This window comes from Neopelma chrysocephalum, unplaced genomic scaffold (genome assembly GCF_003984885.1).
Source record: "Neopelma chrysocephalum unplaced genomic scaffold, ASM398488v2 Primary Assembly neopelma1_65, whole genome shotgun sequence".
Classification (NCBI taxonomy): Eukaryota; Metazoa; Chordata; class Aves; order Passeriformes; family Pipridae; genus Neopelma; species Neopelma chrysocephalum.
The window spans coordinates 8,244,645-8,264,700 of record NW_020897722.1 but is presented as its reverse complement, the minus strand read 5'-3'; the positions used below and the strand labels follow the sequence as shown (position 1 = coordinate 8,264,700).

Genomic DNA, 20,056 nt, shown 5'->3' with positions numbered 1-20,056 from the left:
AGACCCACGAGCTTTTCCGCTCGTGAGCGTTGTGTTGCTTTTTATTGCCACCGTTTTGTGGCGGCCACGTGCCCGTGGTGTGTTCCCGCGGCGTCCGGCCCGTTGATCCGGTCGCGGCCTCTGGTTCGCCCGGCGGTGACCGGCGCCCTGCGCTCTGAGGCTGGTCCCGTGAGGGGGTTGGAGCATTGCCCTGGGGAACCAGAGGGGTGGCTGTGTTAGCGCTGTTGTAAAAGCTAAAAGAACGCAAAACTCCTGCTCTCAGAGCCCTGTTCTAACAGCGAAAGTCTTGGTCTTCTGCCAAAGTCTGAGGGCACTGAGACTGGAAAGTCGGGAGAGCAGCACTGTAGTTCTGCACTTCCCAAATAGGGTTCTCTCCACTTACTGCTTTATAATTACTAAAGTAGGCATTTTGTGTTAAAGCAGACATTTTAAATATGGGAATAAAGTTATTTTTTCTAATATAACTCGGCTAAGATGTCTGTAGTACGCATGGATTTGGTGATGCCAGTAAACTTAATTATAGTGGTGGAACAGTGAACCTCTTAGGTTTGGCTCTGAGTGTTCTGTATTGTGTAATCTGTAAATTTTTTCATATCAAGTCCATTTCCTTATTCTGAGTCACTCAGTAATTTGTGAGGGTCATGTACTGCTTTTAGGTTTTTTAGTGATGTTTGGTGGTTTTTTGGGGAGGGTGTTTTGTTTTCTTTTTTGTTTTTGTTTTTTTTTTTAAATTGGAGACAGTAATACTTACCATGGGACATAATTTCTTATAGAGAAATCCACTGTGAAAAGCAGTATTGTCTGCTACTAAAAACAATGGTTAATTCCATACAAGCGTCTGCATTTTACTTGCATTGAAATATTTTAAATTATTATTTTGGTAACATTTTTTTTCCCTATAAAGGGCTCTTATCACTGAGAACCTTGCACTTGACTTACAGCCAAGACAAGAGGCTCTAAAGTTCTCACTTGTATTAAAACATTAGATTTCATGTTTAACAAATATATATTGTATACTAACTTTTGTTCTTTCAAACCCAAATAAGTAGGTTTAGAAAGTAATACTTGTTTAGGAGGAAAATAAATACGTTTTTAAATTAAAGTCTTCTGATAAATGTACTTTTTTTTTTTGCTTTTAGAGTATGAAGCTGAACACCCTCAATTTCCAGATGTTCCTGAATCAAAACAAGAATCTGTGAGTACACTTCAAGAAAAAAAGTCTGCATAGGGCTGATTTTAAAAGATGTTAAGTAACTAAATGGGAAAATTAGGTATCCACATGGTAGACTCATTCATAAAATGAAAACAAAACTACCTTTTTTAAACAACTTCTTTGAATCAACAAATGTAGTGTCCAAATAATTGTTTTTATTTAAGACAACTTGTGTAGCACTCAGAAAATACATAATTTAATATTTGAATAAGAAGTTATAGTTCCATAATTTTTAATTGACCTTATAATTTTTCCTGCTGAGTTGGTTTGCATATTTTTGTAAAGTCTGTTGGAGTATTTAGATAGGTTACATTTATCTTAAACAGGTGTCTTTGGAAGCAGGAATATTGCAGCCATTAGACATGGAACAATTTAATTCTCCCCTTGCAGCTGATACTGTTGACCAACAGTTGCTTCCCATAGTCGAGGAAGCCTTCTCTCCAGAACCACCTGACCCAAAAACATGTAAGTAGGAGGATATTATCTTGATATTATCTGTTGTGATTATTTTTCTTGCATATGGCAAGGGTTTGTAATTTGTTTAATGGAGAGTGTTAACAGCTTCAGTACCTTTTCTTACGTGGAATTGGCATGTTTAGGCCCCTGATGTGTAAACAGGGAGCCAACCTGGGCACTTGGTCAATGGCAGAAATTTCAAATGGTGCATTACAAACCACTGACTGGCTGAGGTAGTTCTGTGCTCTTCTGAATAAGTGACTTTCTATTTAAATCAGAGAAAGGCAGGCATTTCTTCCTCTAATTTAGTAATGCAAAACTAGGGTCAATAGATTAAATAGACAATTGAATTTGAAAACTGCTGTCAAAATATGACTCTGCCCATCTGATTACAAATGAGAATGGAAACAGCTCTAGAGTTTAGTTCTTCCACTTTTATCAATTTCTATAGTTTATAAAAATTACCAAGCAGCAGTGTGTCTTTATTATGCCTTTTAGCCCTCCATTTCATCTTCTCTTCCATTCATTCTTGCTCATTAGGAATTCCTGGTGCTAGTCAGAAGCAGTGTTACCCTGGGCTTTTAAATAAATAGTGTCCTTCCAATAATGAACATTTTCTGGCAGTATATAAACCAATTAAAGATATAAAGCTGAGAATACATTCAGTATTTCAGCTGTGTTGCCAGAAGAGAACCTTTCTGTGACTTATCTTTCCTGACCAAACCAAAACCTGAATAATTCCTGAATGGAGAGATGCCAACCCAGGCAGCCCTCAGAAAGGGGAAAAATTGGATATATGGAGTCACGTTGAAATTTCTGAAGCATGTGGCAAGTAAGAAGTAATTATGACAAAGAAATCACAGCACCACTGAAATACAACCTTTGTTTTCTCCTCTGTCTAAAAATTCAGTTTTATGACCAACTCTGATAATGCAGATTGTAAAGGGCATGAGATACCAAAAGTGATCTGGCTGTAACAGCACTGAGTTCAGCACAGGCTAACTTCCTCCTGTCAGGGCAAATTAGTCCACATTACTTTTCATTTCTGTGACTAAACTGCTTCTGGTGTCTGAGTTTACTCCTTTAAAACTAAGTCTGACATCTCTGAGGTGCCCTGAGTCTGCACTGTTGGTGCATCTTTAGGTTGAAATTTGCTCAAGTTTATGTTGTCTTGGCTGAAGAGAAGTGAAGACAGATCAGTGGCTGTATCTGAGCTGAACAAATCTGTTAAGTGCAAGCTGTGATGATATTGATAAAATGACTGGTACTGAGGTTATGATTTCTAATAATTGTCTTTTTGTAAAATCGAAGTGCTTACCTGTAAGTGAAGTCTGTCCTGTTTTGCTCAGGTTCTCCACGAGAATACTTAGAGTTCTACATATTTCCAGTACTCTTACCTGGACTGGCTGAACTTCTGCATGAAGCAGAGAAAGAAAAATGTTTTGAGGTTAGTTTGTAGTTTTTGGTTCAAATCATTGGCAGGAAGTTACAGCCTTTATTTCATGGGAAGTATTTTTTAAATTTGGTCTTTTGCAAGAAAACCAACCACAATTATATGATATAACATATAATAAGTTATTTTGGACCTGGTTTTAAATGTTGTTTTCTCCAGTAATTCAGAACAGATTGCATACTACATACACTTGATCATTATGATGATCTCTAGCTCCCAACAAATCCTCCTTAAATATCCATTTGTATCTAGCCTAAAGAGTGTTATATTTTAGAGAAACAGGCTTCCTCTCAGATTAATACACATCACTCATTTGAGGGTGATGTACAGAACTTGATTCGTACTTCGTGGTTCAATTATTTTTGCTGGCCTGGCATCTTAATAGAGATAAATTTTCTATTTTAGCTTTTCAACATTCTGTGTAAGTTCCATTTAATTGGAAAACAGGGTATTTAGCATTAATGAGCTTATAAAAGTGTACATTTAAAAAACTAATTGTTTGCTACATATACTTTTATAAATTTGTTTTCAGTGTATGTGTCTGTAGGCATATCTAGAGAGACATTCCTGGTGGTATATTGGCAATGCTTAAAAACCCTCTAGAACTGGTGCAAAATAAAGCTCATTGTATCACCACAGCCTGACTCACAGACCCCAAGCAACAGCTTAGGTACTGGGAGTTGTGGGGTCTTCCATAATTTCTGCTTTTTTCTCCAGCCATGGCTACTTGAATTTCAAATCCAAATCTGTACATTTAATAACAGTTATTTCAAAGTTTTCTCCGTTTTCTCAAAATTTGTGTGTGTCTATAAACTGATTTACAGGTGTGTGTATATACATTTATAAACTCTGATTAATACAGGCGAAATAGGAAAATGGTTCATTTACATGACATCTCTGTCTGTCATTCCTGCCACCACATTTACATTACCTGGCCAAGAACAGGTTGTGCATATATATTATTCATCACACTTTTCATGAAATCTGTATTGATTTTTTTTTTTAAAGGAAGCATGTGTCCTTTAACAGGAAAAAGACATGCTCTGCAGCTGATTTAAAATACAGTCTTTGATAGATGTTACCTATTTCTGGAGCCAATAAACCAACACTTAATACAAAAATATTAAAATCCTTAGAAATATTTTAAACTCGAAACAAATTTAAGGTTACTTTGTCTATTTTTAATCTGAGAAGTTTTGCAGTGGTGTATATGTTAGAAAGTATGTGTTCTGAAAATGGATTTTGTATGGGTCTGTGTGTTGCTTTACAGCAAACTAATAAAAGTAATTACTTTCTAATCTATAGAATCTTCATAAAAATGTGTATAGCTTATAGAAAAGACACTTATCTGAAGAGATGCTCTGATGTTGGGGAACCAAGTTTAGGGAAAGGAAGCTTATGTCGAATGATAGTTTTCCACTGTGACATCATTTCTTCCTCCTTTTGAACAATAACTAGTAAAACAATAGCTCTTTATGCTTGCCATATAACTGAATATTTGTGTTCTTTTCCATTGCTGTCCAGGTGCTTGTACTTGGACATTCTGTTTCCTTATCTGACCTAAATACGTGACTTCTATTTATACTTTTGTTTCATAAGAATGTATTTATCCATATGAAATTGGAGAAAAACCCCCCCATGCTATAATTTGTATCAAAATAGTTCATGAAATAACTTGAACTGATTTTTAGGATCAAAACCAGAGTCCTTAGAAACCCAGAGCAAAGCAGAAACAGGGAGAAAGGATCTTGTGATAAACACACCGGAAAATAGCTTCAAAAACAGGAGGAGAACAAACATTTGAAAGATTCGTGCAATTCGTGAGAGAACGGGAGAGGAACAAGATTAATTGTGATTAAGCTGACTGAAATCATGAAGGATGAGAATACTGGGTTTGACTTTTGGCTAGACATGAGTCATTAAAGCCTATAAAGGGCAGTTGTACAGAATAAACCATTGCAAGATTAATGAAAGAAGCACTGGAAGAAAGGGAGGAATAATCAAACTGACTGCAGTTAACGTTGAATGAGCCTGGGAGAAGAGAGAGGAAATTGTGAGGGAGAATGAAGAGTGGGATTTTGATGAGAAGGACTGAAAGTTTTCATGTTTTGAAAGGAAATTAAGATGAATGAGAAGAGAATGAAAAATTAAGTAGGAGAGTTGTTGAGTAATTGAAACTGTGGTAAGCGAGGTCAGATCATGGAACCAACAGAGGAGTTCAAGGAAGAGACCAGAAAAGATGCATCCATGTCTGGAGAGGAAGAATTGTAATCGCATGGGAAAGTCAGGAAAGGGAGACAGTTCTGCTGGAAGTAGTGATTTGTGTAGGAAAGAAATCTGCAACATCTTCTTTGGAAGGTGATATAGAAACATAACAATTTAAACAGTTCATTCAAAATAGGTTCTCTTGCATTATGTAATGCATATGAAAAATCTGAAAAGCAAAAAACCTAGAAAACCCACCAGCTGCTAGATAGATGTGCAGACTTCAAACTGCCAGAAATATGAGAATAGTCTGCAGAAGCTTCGTTTTTAAAGCAGAGATGAAAGAAACCTGTTAGGTTGCCCAGTGTATTCCCTCACTGATTTTTTTTTCCCCTACCATGAGTTCTCCTGTGCTTTATCCTCTCTGCTGTCAAATGCCTCCAGGGGAAAGACTATTTTCTTAAATCTTTTCTCCCATGAGAACTGACTAATGCATTCATTTTTCAGCATTAAAACTGAACAATGTATGGATGTTTTTATTAGCATAACTCTGACTTTTCTTTTTAGTAAGCTATCCTACTGAAGGAGGATGCTGTATCAGACTCTGTAATGGAATATATTATATTTTAAAGTGTGATACATCAGGGAAAGGGAATGGAAAAAGGTTTCCTAATGACTTTGCCATCTTCTGATCACCAGTATTTTTCATGATTATTACCAAGCCCATAACATTTAAACTGAAAAGTGGAAAATGAATTCCGAATATAAGTAGTTTATAAACACATCTGCAGGTTAACAATGCACATTGTGCAGATATTTCCTGTGTTTATCTTGATTCATGCAGCACATAGGAGGAATGTGTCAAAGGCAGGTCAATTTATGTAATTTTTTCCCTTTATAAATGTTGACTGCTGTGCAACTAACAATTTAATTTGCTAGCAAAATAAACTGTTTCCTGGCAAAAAAATAACAAAATAAAAAAATATTGAGCTTGACTGAATTCCTCCCTGATAAGTTCACTGCCTCTAACAAGGATAAAACAAGATGAATTTGATTCCTTTGGTGATGGCTGTTTTGACAAGCCTGTTCTGATCATTTTTTGCCATTGCAAAGGAAAAGCAATTTACTTAAAACAGATTAAATTACAACTGCTAGATTAAATTGAATTTCATTGTCAAAGTGTAGAATTTATTCTCTGAAACAATTCACTAAGGAATGGGACCCAGTTTCATACTGTGAATGAGAATATCTGTACAGTGATGATCAGACTGTGCTATTTGTTTACAGATTCTGTTCAAGTCCAAATTTGTCCATTTACCATGTGAAGTGACCTATAGAAAGCTCTGCAGTGATGGTCTCTTTCTTTTCTGTGGGAGTCAGACTGTGTGTCTTCCAAGGGTAAGATACACTTAGAAAAGTAAAAGCTTTCCTGGGTATCATGTGGGAATGCCCTGCAGTCTGGCTCTAAACTTCCCACTTGTCATCCCCAGCTCCATGACTGCCCTGTATTCCTCACTGCACAGTCAGCACCTCACGGAATGTTCTTCTTCCACTTCACCTGTGGCTGACCCCCAAATTATGACAAAACCCTGAACTGAAAGAGTTATTCTATGTAGAGCACTTTTTTTCTTGCCTCTCTATTCCCATCCCCCAGTCCTTTTTGCATCCTATTCTTGCAGCACCGGGGGAAACACAGATGGTGAGGATAATGCATAGAATAAAGTCATTCTTCGTGCATTAAATTTTCAATTACATATTTACTGTGTTTTTCTTAGCAAGTAGTAGTAGTATCTTTATTTCTTACATTTTAGTCAAGACTTCAGCCTCTTTTTGACATTTAGCAATTTCACAAATGTGTTTAACCAGTGTGAATAGTTCTAAGAAGTCGTAATTGCAGTTGAATCTCCTGTTTGGCAGGGTAAGTGTTACCTTCTGGATGAGAGCTCAACCTTCTCTAAGCTCAGTGGCTGCTATTGTGATTGGTGTCTCTGGTGTGCAGGGGCTGAATTCTCTCAGTGTTCACTCAGTGACTGTACATCCATAACACAACTTGTGCAAGAGCTGTTCCAAAGATACCAGTCAAGCTCTCCTGTTTTTCCAACCAGAAGTCTACATTATATTCTCCACATCGTGGTTCCTCTGGTTTGTGATAAACAGAATGAGCACCTGTATTCATTTATACATTCAGTCTGTACTCATTTATACATTCATTTCAGGAGAGGAAATCCTTAAGAAAAGGAGGGTCCTAATCCATTGTGTATTTACCCAAATTCATGCTTTGGACAGCTGGCTGTCCAGCTGAACAGGTACTGGCTGCATGAGTCCCCAAGGAGAACCTGCTGCAAAGCATTTTGCAAAATTCTCTTTTTTTGGTGGAGATTTAGAACTGGGAGCAAAGGGCACAAATGTTTTGCTCTGAAGCTCCAGGTTTTGAATGTTTTACCTGATTCTCTGTAGTGTTCATGGTATCTGTGGTTGTGGACAGACATATCCCTTCCTTTGATTTTGCCTTCCTTTCTGGACCACACGACATGATTTTTGCCTGAGCAGCCATACAATACCCTGTTTGTGTGTGTCTTCAGTATTCACAATGCCTTCAAGCTGGTTCCATGCAGGAGGAAACAATATCCAATCAATGTTCCTTCTGTGTCTTGGAGGAAATGAAGAATTTTAAGTATGATAATAAAACCTTGAGCAAAATGGCAAGTAATTGACAACATATTCTCATATATGAATCAGTTCTGTTAACTTCCTCATAATGAGAAAACCACTTAGAAAGAACACCATTTAGAGATATTTGTTCTAGATATACTGCAGCAAATATCAAGATAATATATGTAGAATTTTCTCACTCATAGTTTGTCTTGACTTGAAAGCATTCCACAAAATGTCTAAAATTTTGGCAGAGCCACTGACTGTTGGCAGTAGCAATATTAAAGTAGACAGAGTAATGGACTGTATATTTTATTTAATAAAAGCAGTCAATTTAGCTTCTGTTCCTCTCCAGTAGTAAAAACATATGACCAATCCAAAGATAATAAATAATTTGAAACTATCTTCTATCTTTAGGGAAGAAGAACCAAATTTATTGCCTCTGATTTCCTAACTGAGTGGTTATACAAGTAAGTTAATCATGGTTTTTACTATTAATTATACTCAATGATTCAAAGGCATTAATTTTCAAATCGAATAGCTGAAATTTAAATTGAGTTGTTTTCCTTTTTGTTTTAGCATGAACCCAAGGAGGAAAGATGAGTCATTCACAGAATTCTTTTCCATTCCTTTTGTTAAGGACTGGCTTAAGGACCAGTAAGTTATTGCAGTACTCAGAGTAACCTTTTCTCCTTTCACCCCTGCCATTCCAAAAAAGTCATAGAGCTTCAACCTGTTGCAACTGTGCCCTCAAAATGCCCTTTATTGTGTGCAACACGGAACTATGTGATGCTTTCTAACTTGCTCAGGTATTACTTACAAGGTATTTTGTACCAGAACTGTTCACAGAGAAATTGGTTTAGAATTCCTAGACATTTTAATTGTAAAGTGCAGGACATTTGAATAGTCTGGTAGTATTATGAATATCTTTGTACTAATGAGCAAAGCAGTGTTTTCATCACTGCTTCCTACTGTGGAAATCTTTGAGGATATTATCAAGAAATTATTCCTTTAGCTGTAGGCAGCTGTTTTAAAAATAACTGTAATAATCCTTGGTGTCAGGATGCATTTCTGCAGACGTTTATGACTTTGTATCTGAGAAATGAACACTTGTTTTGGCAGCCTCAGTCATTTATTCCTGTAGAACCAAGCTGCATAGTGGTTTTGAAAGAAATGTTACTGTACTTGAGACTGCATGTAGTTTTAAAATATAGCTGCTGTGTGAGAAAAGTAAAGTCATAGTCCACAGTGAGGGAATAAGAAAATTACAGAGCTCAGATTTTAAACTTAATTGGGGTCTAGATTGGTAGTCATTGAAAACGTAGAGATCTGTCTTTGGGGCCAAGCTGGAGATTGTGTCAAAATAGTTAAGTTTGACTACCCAAGAGGTGGTCGTGTGTCAGACTCGTGTAGGAAGTTTCTGCAGTAAGAGATGAACACCTCTGCAGAATGACCCATTTCATCTCAACCCCGATACCTTCAGGTACCACGCACTGTTGTTGGAACCTACCACTGGTGGGACACATCTGTCTCCTTGTCCAACAAGGCAACAAGTTCTTGGCAACGAGGTTCCCATTTAAGGCAGTGAATTCTGTCCTTTGGAAAGTGACCATGAACTGCAGTGAGGTTGTCGAACTCATTTCTTAAGCATACTGAAGAGCTGTCCCTTAGTAAGGCAGTTTGGACACCCCTGATATGTGAGGATGGATATTTGTCCCTAAGATGTCCAAGGTCACAGTTTTACAAACGTTTCTCTTGGAAGTAAAGCTGACTGAAATGGTTCCCTGCTCTCTCCTGTTCTTCATCCCAACCTGCTTGTAGGCAACCTGATATCACCTTGTCTGTTTGGTAGGGTGCTTGGTTATTCTGATCAGGGACCTACTCTGAGTTAGGAATCTCTCTGCCAAAATGTGTGAGGAGAGTTTGTGTAGCTATTTAAAACACAGATAATTTCTCCAATCTGCTTCACCTTGGAGAGTGACAAACCTGTGTATTGGCACAAACAAAGGATTAAAATGAAGGGCTTGGGGCAAGGTGAAGAGAACAAATGAGCTGCTAAGATATAGAGGTGGTGGCAGGAATTGCTTAAGTCAGCTTTGCCAACAAGAGAAATTCACTGTGGAATCACAGCCTGAATGACTCATAGCTTCTGTTAGTAGTGGTGCTCCTAAATAATGTAGTGACAGCTCCACAAGGACACTGGAGTGTCAAAGTCCTCCTTAAGTTGATACACTTGATCTTAAATCCTCTAAACAAGTAGACCCTTAAAATAATAATTATTAAAATTATTATTAAATAGGAACTTTTTGTGGACTACCCTTAACACTACAGATTTAACAAATACTGCTTATGAAGAAAGCATTATTAGAGCAAAGTGAAAGACTGCAATATTAAATACGAATAAAAATGAGAGAATTTATTATTATGTCCTTCTGGATATGTCCTAAATAGTTTACGATTATATCCTTCCAAATATCACACTTAAAATGTAACTGATTATTGTCATCTCCATTTCTATTTTTAAAGGAGTTTTCAGTTTTTCAACAGGATTAAGAATATACAAGAGACAATATGCTAAAAAGTGCTGGTCAAATTTTGATGGGAAACATCCTTATACCAACTGTTTAGATAGGTTTATCAGTGCAAAGCAGTCTTAATGCTTGAAAAAAACCCCAAAACAACAAAACCCAGCAAAACAAAAAAACCCCAGAGGGATAATTTTTTGTTCTATAAGAGATCCAGCTTTTTTTAATGTATTCCATACTTGAGTATGACTTTTTTGGCTCTCCTCCAGTGCCTCCAGTTTCTTCTTTGAAGCCCAATTTTTTTTTAAAGAATAGTGAAAGCCACAGTCTTATGAGCCTCATTCTCTGTAAGATGTGCTTCTAAATGAGATCTTGCAGCCTACTTTTCCTTTATAAGGAGACCTAAATGCTGCATTGGTTCCCAGAATTTTAAATGCAAATGTTGTACTTCTAAAGCTGGTTATTGTAGGTGAAGAAGCTTGTAGAATTTGAATTTATTTCCAGCTTTAGTGTTTATAGCAATTGCTATGACATCAGTAAATAAAGCTTCAGTATAGTTACCTTGTCTTCTTCTGGGTTCTCTGTTACCAGTAGCACTGGCAAAATATTATATCCCTTGGGAATCTTCAATTCCCGAAGCAAATTTCAAAAGCAATAGAAGGAGCAGCCTCAACACTGACTGGTAACCTACATATCACAGCCAGGAGAACACAAAACGTTTCTGTTGCCTTAAAGCACAGCTGGACCTTTCAGAGGGCAGGAAACTGGAGTTGGAACAAGAGACCAACACAAGGGCTTGGGAACTTGCTGAGATACCGACTGATGTACCTGTTCCTACATTGAGGGCTGCTGATAGAATCAAGTAAAGGAAGTGGAATTAGAGCTGTGAATGTTTTGTACTTGTATAAATTTGCTAATGAGCAACACGGTTCCCTTTTGTCAGCATTTTCCAGTGGTGTTTCTGGTTGAAGAGCAGTGAAGCTCAATCACAAGTAACCAAGCTCTGTGTACTGAATCAGGGACAGGGAAAGAGAGGGAGCTCTGTTTATGCTCTGATCCCCCTGCAGTTTTACTTTTCTGGCAGAAGTAGTCTGAGTACCATGGCAGTGTCATTGCACAACCTTCTTTAGCATATTAATGAAAGAAACACGAAGAAACCAATAAAAAATAGTTCCACTGCTCTGAAAAACAGGTATAAAAGTCTGTCACATTAATTTAATAATATTGACAGCATTGTTCAAGTTCACTTTTGACCCATAGATTCAATCAGAGACGGTGACATATGGATCTAGGTTAGGAATAAGCATAAGTATTTTCCTGGCTGTTGAAGATCAGATAAAAAGTAATTCACAAGATTTTTTTAATCTGCATCTTCTCTCTTTTTTTTTTAATTAGAGGTCTTTACTTGTTACTCAGTTCAGAAAGACACATTTCCAGGTTTAATTTATCTATGTGTACCAAAACAAGGGTGCAGATACAGAGCAACTAAATTTATCATGGCTTTAGTGAAGTGGGCAGCCAAGATATATATGTCTCTAAATGATTACTAAATCTGAACTAGTGGCTTTTTGTCAAATATCTGCATATGCATATATATATACAGTGATTATTGTTTTCTCCCTCCTCCAAATATTTTAATTAGGTGAAGTCTGCTGGTCTCAGCTGCCTTTACAGTTGACTTCATTGTCAGTTCTCAGATGGCCAATAGGGGTAATTTTGCACGGGTGACTGATTTTTTTTCTTTCCATAATATGCCCAGTTTCTACAGGCTTTGCTTTCTGCACACTGCAATATTTCATTGGGTTATCTCTAAAACAGCCATGTTTGGAGTATATTTGATTTGCATTATGTTTTTTTCTTTCATTTTCCTTAATAACTGAATAATAATTTCTTTAATATTTTCGGGGGTAGGGACAGCTGATTTATTTGTAGTAATAGAAAAGTCCAACAAATACATCTATATGGGTGTTATTCTATGTGTTTCCAAGTAAAAAATTGCCATTCCAGTACTGTGGCAGAATTCAAGTTAACAAAGGAGAAATTTTTTACTTAAAAACTGTGTGTTGAAAAATTGCACAAAGTTTCTGTATGAAATATTTATATTTTTTAATGGTGCTTTATGGAGTTGAAGGTTTCATGAAATAACTCCCGATGCCTTGTTGAAACGTGCCTTAATTTATGTAAAGATTGTCCAAATGGCAATTAGAAAACTGAAGATGTATTAGTGCTTTGTGACATTCTCCAAATGTTGCTTTAGAGCACTAAGAGGAGGATATTTTTGCTGTTGTTAGTTTTTCATGTTTTCAGGATATGAAGTTTGATCTAAAGTACACAAACAGAGATGGAAATTTTCCCTTCGACATGAGTGGCCTTTGGAATAGGTCCAGGTTTAATTTCCTTCAGTCCAGGACCAAGAACGCTCTTTCAAACTACATAAATATTGGTCCTCCAAGACAGAAAACGTGAGGTGACACATTGTGACTTTCAAAACACGTAGCAAGTATGCAAGCACAGGAGAGCTGAGTTTTAGCATTAAAATGGTAAGTCCTCCCCAAGGAGAGACCATATTAAGAGGCAAGAAAGTCACTATAACTTCCAGACAGAGCTTGAGACAAAAGATTCTTGCACTGCTATTTTTTGGCTTGTTCTCACTACTAAGACTTCTTGCTGTGCTTCCTCTAATTCCTCTCACATTCTTGTTGCCAGTCACCTGTTCTGCCTCAGCCTCCTGTCCATTACATGACTCTGCCTCCACACATAATGACTTTCTCACATTAGTTCCACACCGTCTTTTCTTTTTATCATGTCTTTTCTTCATTATAAATAGATAAGTAAGTATATAAATAGTTTGTATGTGTTAACAGTTGAATGCATATTATGACTATGGCCACTTTGATAATACTCTCAAATGGATTTAATATATTTTTTAATTCTTCAATTCATTATTATCAGTATCAAGGAGCTTTATTTGGAGGAGGTGGTAGAGCAGAAGAGTTCAGACTCCTGATAACTAGCAGGAGTCACACTTAAAAATGTCTACTCAAATGCAATCCCTCTTTTAAGGAGATTAAATTTGGTTATTCCCACATTTACAACCTTTCAAAAATGTACCCTCCATAAAATGCACTAAAATGTTTTCTTTTATACTGTAGGGATTTTTTCTTCAAATACTAATAATCTTGTTCTAGTGCATTTAGCTTGCTGCAAAAGCAAACCAGTAATTTCTTTCTGACTGTGGAATAATTGTATTAATACTGAAAATGTTACAAAGAAAGGTCTCAGTTCACACTCAGTTTGACCTGTGAAAATGCTCCAGGGTATTTTTGTCAAGTATCTGTGGGGAATATTTCCCTGTAAACCTGTGAGACTCATGCAGTGCAAGTGTAATATTTAATTAATATATCTAATTGATTTTAAATACCAGGTCAGATAAATCTGTACTTCAGTGTCTGATTGCTTATGAACAATCTTTTTCCTGCTTTTTGGGTAAATGATCTTAATAGTATTTATAAGCAGAGATTGTTGAGACATTTGTTTTGAATCAAAACAATAGTTTTTCGTTGTTGCACACGTTTGCAACTCTGGATAGGTGTGTAAGAAGAAAGGCTTAATGAGGCAAGTGTTGCTGTAGTATTGCTAGAACATCTAAGTAAGAATAAGAAATACTGAAAATATAAAAGAGAACTACTTTGACAAATTTCCACTTTTTTTAGTTTATTCAGACCAGCATGTGAATTTTTGGAGTAGTTCCCAGACCAAAGACTTTCTCAGAAACCCCTTTTTTTTTTTAAGAGTTATGCAGATCACCAGGGTCATTTACTTGCATGTCTAATATTTATCCCTATTCTTTGGCCTGTTCTTTTAGATTATGAATTTTGCAGTGACTCTGTCATTGCCTGTGTTCATACATGATATAAATGTTAAGAACAATAACTATCACAGTCAAACCAAAGGTGAAGTGAATGTGGGTGTTTAATATGGCCGTGACTGTCATACTGAAACTTAGGAGGCCTGAACCTTTTCCTTAGGGTTGCTTCAGTGTTTCTAGAGATGAGCTTTCTGAAGCAGAGAGAAGCCCTGATCATTCAGTGACTGCCCCTGGCTGTTCCACTCTCACCTGCACACCATGAGCCCCAGGCACTGATGCTCTCTGTAGCACAGTGGTCCTACAGGCTGTAAGGCTGGTAGTTAAATTTCTTTGTCTGTTACTATTAGGGAACAGATTGGAATAAAAAGAGCAATTACAAAATCCTGAATTATATATACCGAAAATTTTCTTGATTAAATTTTTTCTTAGATTTCTTGTCAAGGAAGGAATCTGTATGACAGATTGGGAACTTAGAGACAATTGGGGTTTCTGGGCATTACTGCGTAGAAACACTGATGTATTCAGTCCATCAGTGTGCCTGTGAACCCCCAGAGGTTACCTCGTACATTTATTTATTGCAAGTCTGTTTTGTATCCTCTGGGTGCCAAATTCCACTTGCATAATGTTATATCACATAATCAGGATCTGTACAAGTTTGCTCAGAATGCAAAAAACTTGTTTCTGGAATTTAACTTTCCTCTGGGCAGTGTCTGCTTTATTGAGATTTGGTAAAATAAAATACTTAAGAAAAATCATTTTACTGATGCTCTTTTATGGGTGTAGCTTACGTTAAACAATGTATATGTGTCAAAATAGATATTGATATGTTTAAAGTGTGGGCTTTTAAGATCATGCATAATCAAAGACTAAATAAGGAGAATATAGTTGGTGTACATTGTACTGTCAGCTCTAATCTTCTTGGAGGCATACAGCTGTCTTCTGCCACGAATGACATCCTCTCTCTTTTCCTAGTTCACTGCTGAGGGGTAATTGCCTCTGCTCAGATTCTATTTTTATTTGACCCACAGCCAATTGCGTATTTTCTCTCCGACAAAACTGGACCTGGCATGGCTTCAGTGTTGGATTATAAATTAGACATTTTTATAATTTGAAAATGAAAGAAAAGAAATGCTCGAGTTGACCTTGCAGGCTAGGAGAAATCTCAAGTTGTTCTTTGGAGATGTACTCATTCTCAGAGAAGTTCAATGGCTTTGATATAACTGCTGTAAAATATGTAGGTCTTCCTGTGATTTTCCCACTCTAAGTTTTGGGTTTCAAAAAGATCAAAAATAGAACAGAGGATGAAAGCCTATCAGGGAAACCAGCACAGTTCAACTTCAGAACTTTAAGTCTGATTATAAGAAGCCGTTAGCTCAGGGAGCCTTGCTTGTCCAGCACTTATGATTTCCCCTGAGCAGGAGAAATGCTAATTAACATTCACAGGGCTCAGACTGTTTAGCTTAATGGAGAGACCGTTCCTTATTTTTGTCTTATTTCCATTTTTCCAAACAGACCAAGGTTTTATTTCACATTAAAATAAATGTAGGCCAAAACCCAGCTGACATGATGATGAGACCAATTTAGCTGAGTACACAGACTAAAATGGTGCAGTCAGTGTAGCATTAGATAAGAGGTAAGATTGTGCTCTAAGTTGAAACGCTCCTGCAGTGAAGACAAGCCCTGAGAGAAAGATGTCAGAGAGCATAGGAAGCTTACTAGGGCAGAGACTAATATGAATGAAATTAAGTGAAAAGAAAATGTAAGCTGTCAAGCCTATTAGCTTGAGCTGTAATATACTGTAAAATAAATTTCCAAAGGAAATTGCTGTGTTTTAGCCAGAAAATGTAACACTGCATAAAAGAAATAGCTTGTCAATGAATGAGTTTTGCAGTATATGTGTCTTTAGAGTATAAATACCATAGATAATGTTCCTGCATGGGCTGCATGTGTCTATAGGTGGTTGCTGCATCAAAATTCATAATGTTGTGGTTTTCCAAGTCCAGGCTGTGTTCAGCCTGTTTCCCATGTAGGGCGAGGTCCTTGGCAGCCCTTCTAACACTGTGCCAAGGCTACTCTTCGTTACTGGGATTTTCATGAGTTGCAGCATTATTGCCCTATAGTTCATTAGGTTTAAATGACATTTATTATGAAAGGAAGTATATAAATGAATTTTGTTTTGTCCTTTCCACTGGATGCTTTTTGATCATTGTGTGTGAGCAATAAATCAACACCCACAGAAAATGGCTTTTGGGAAGCAAGATTTCATACAGTCTTTTCAGTTTTTGTTAGTGATGGCTGAATTTATTTACTGCTTTGCTTCCCATTAAAATTGGTAGTAACAGAACCACCAAACATGCTTTCAAACTATGGCATATTTTGGCTGAGAATGGTTGTACATATGTATTACTTTCTTTTATCACCAAACAATGTGTATATGCTATCAAAAGTAAATTTTTAGCATTTTAGGAACTTGTTTAGACATTTCTAAACATGAGTTCATGCTACACAGATATGGTAAACGTTACTTTTTTCAGTATGTTTTAATTTAGGGACATCATAATGTAAATTAATGCACTAAAAGTCTGTTAATTGTTGCATGCACACTAAAACCTCCTCTGCTTTACAAATGGCACACTCCTTCTCTTATTCCCCTCCTACTGCCACCTCAAACCTTACCATAATAGTGGGAATTTGAAATCCCTGTAAAAGAATAAGAAAGATTATTGTGCTTGATGTGCCATTTGTATATTACTGTTTTAAGAAGAAATTATTGCAGTGTATATAACAGTATATTTGTAAAGGAGATATTCTTTGCACGTTTTATTTTCAGGACAACAAGAAATTGTACCTTTCAAGCTCCTAAGCAGCATTTATCTTTTTGATAAAATAGACTGTTAGGGAAGAAAGTATTTTACATTTACAGGCTGTCTGCTTACAAAAAAATATCTTTTTTTAAGTCCTAGGCCACCAATTCCTCTGTCTCTGCTTCTATCAGAAGAAGAAGCAAGCATAATAATTCAGTCCTTCTGGAGAGGTTATCGGGTAAGAGTAATCTATAATTATTTTGCTTGATGTTGAAAACTGTAGGACTGTGAAGGCCCCAGGGAAAATCCTTACATAAATTTTAAGTAGGGGATACTATAAATAGCTGCTGAGACCCCTATGGTTCATTGGCTTTGGATGTTGCTCTGCCTTATGCCTAGTGACTACAGTTTTTTTCACAGGCATTTATGCTGATGTAATCTCAGTGTTTTCCTCAACAACAGAAAATCCACAGAAATTGGATTTTCAAAAGTACGATTAACAGTGAACCATTTTCTGTTTTAAATTTAAAGTTGCTCTGGCTACTTGCTAAAGGATGGAATCTTATTTTGCTTCATGCAGGGATCTGTGAGTGAGTGAGGGTGGAGATGCACAAGGAGGATTGGTGAGGTCTGTATGTTCTGTCCGAGCATACAGGAACAAAAAATTGAGACCAAGAATGAGACAGGAGATCTAAGAGAGGTGTGAAGGCTTTTATTCCAGGAAAGGGAAAACAAAATGGTTAGCAGATGTTGTAAGACATACTAGTAATACAACACTAATGCAATCCCCAGTTTAAGGGGGGAAAGCAAGGAGCATAAAATAAAGACAATTGTCCAATACTATTATTTTGGAGGGTAACAGCCATGCAAACCCTAGGATGCTAAATGAATTATTTTGAAAATCCTGAACAAATTCTGTCAAATATTTTTTTTTAAAAAGTTTCATGCCTTGGAAATAAATGGACTTGAAATTCAGGTGACTTTGGTGATGAAGAAATGTCTTTGCTTCCTTTGTCAAAATTTAACCTTCTAAATAGCCCCCAGATATAGCAGCAATTTTGTTGTGATGGACAGTGAGACATTTCTGGATGTCAGGTGTTCTTTAAATAACAATCAGTATAAAACACTCTCTGGTAAGTTCTTTTTTACTATTTTTAACAAGCACAAATATATAAGTGGCTCCTATAATGTGCTGTGCAGCCAAAGATGATGAAATACCTCAAAATGATCTTGACTGATTGATTTTTGCAGCGCTTTCTGTTGTTAGTTTTCCTTTATTTTTCTTTTTTAAACAGAGATGGCATTGACACTAACATTAATTAGGCCAGACAGTATCCCTGCAGGCATCCTTACAGAGGAGTATTGCAAAGGCAACCATTATCCAATAACAGTTATGTTTGCTGAACAGTGCAAGGTTGCTCAGATACTTTGTGCTTCTATAAAAGCTTGTGAAGGGCACGATTCTCCCTTGCTGTACAGATTAACTCCAGAATTTTCACACTAGTTAGTATTTATCATTCTAAACCAGTTCCCAGAAATGAGAGAGAAACCCTAGCTGTAAAAGGTAGGAGACATAAAAAATAACTCAGACTATAAAATTACCTGCTAATGTTTTTCTTATTCGAGATGAAAAAAATCAGGTTTTTAAAAATCAGAAATTAAAGTCAGAATATGAAATAAAAATCATTAGTAACAAGTTACTACATAGGGCAATGAGTTGTCCTTAGACTTTCAAATTAAGAGAACACTAAGCTTAAATGGGATTTAATTGCATTAATGATAAAGTATATTATGAAAATTTACCAAAGAATTCAGATTATTTGCTTTTAAAATAGATAGCTCTGTCAGCTAACACTGATTTAGTGTGGTAACAAATGAACACTTATAAATAATGCCCTTTTGCATTCTATGGATATTATTGTGTCAATATTTGAAAATCTTTTCTGCTGTTTTTCATTAAACCTTGTTTTATAATTCAGAGAATTTAGAACTTTTAAACACTGTTATTGAAATAAAAATGTACACAGTGTGTTAATATTGAATAATTAAACACAAGCACACACAGATACTTTACATGGCACTGTGCTAAAGAGACAGTGCACTTCATCATTGGTTTTCTAAGACATGTCTTCTATGGACTCAGACCACTTCTGAGGTATTTTGTTAACCATACTGATTTAGGCAGTAGAGTTTATCTAGTTATAAAACTGACTGAGCATCATGTCTTCTCATGATGCTTCACTTGTTCCTGCCACATCTAGCTGTCTGAGTGTGCCAGTATCAAAAACATGGGGCAAAATGCAAAAATGGATCAGATAGTAAAGGGTTTTTTTATGTAAAGGGAAAATAAAACTATAGGTACAGAATATTGAGAACACTTTCATAATAAACCATGATCAAAGCAGTACATTCATCATTATCTGCAGCACATTTCAGAAAAACACTTGTTTTAGTGGTAATAATTGATGGCTGCCTTCAACAAAGTGCTTTCTACAATCTTTCATGCAAAGACATTGATGGGTATTCTGAAAATTATTTCAAGTTCAGTCAAGAACTAAATTCCAGAACAAATAGCAGTGGGAGCTACAACTGCTGAGTTTTGTAAGGAGATCACAGAAAGGAAAATGTCATCTTGAGTGGGCTCTTTGAGGGCAAGGAGGAGCACTCAGAGAAGACGCGAGACAGCTCTGTCATCAGAATTCTTTCTCTTCACTTTCCATCATCCTTTTTTATTGAGGTTCCATTCTCCTGTCACGGGCCAAGGCAGTATTTAGATAAGTATCAATTTTCCAGGCACTTTCCGAGTAAAAGATGATATATTCCTTCACCCCTCTACTGCAGAATCTTTGCTTAGTGCCATTTTTTTATAGGGTCGTTTTA

General features: G+C 36.5%; 1 protein-coding gene across 2 annotated transcripts in view; it reads left to right on the top strand.

The window, feature by feature from the left end:
* IQCK (IQ motif containing K) overlaps positions 1-20,056 on the top strand; it is a 53,144-nt gene that overhangs the window by 234 nt on the left and 32,854 nt on the right. Inside the window, exons 1-7 of one of the 2 annotated variants that reach the window (XM_027683975.1) lie at positions 315-400; positions 1,140-1,195; positions 1,540-1,678; positions 3,019-3,116; positions 8,397-8,449; positions 8,559-8,636; positions 17,330-17,414. In XM_027683975.1, the coding sequence (XP_027539776.1) occupies positions 1,576-1,678; positions 3,019-3,116; positions 8,397-8,449; positions 8,559-8,636; positions 17,330-17,414 (417 nt within the window). In that variant the 5' untranslated portion in view covers positions 315-400; positions 1,140-1,195; positions 1,540-1,575. Of the gene's footprint in view, positions 1-314; positions 401-1,139; positions 1,196-1,539; positions 1,679-3,018; positions 3,117-8,396; positions 8,450-8,558; positions 8,637-17,329; positions 17,415-20,056 lie in introns of those variants that run through there. The other variant, XM_027683976.1, reaches the window with a different exon arrangement.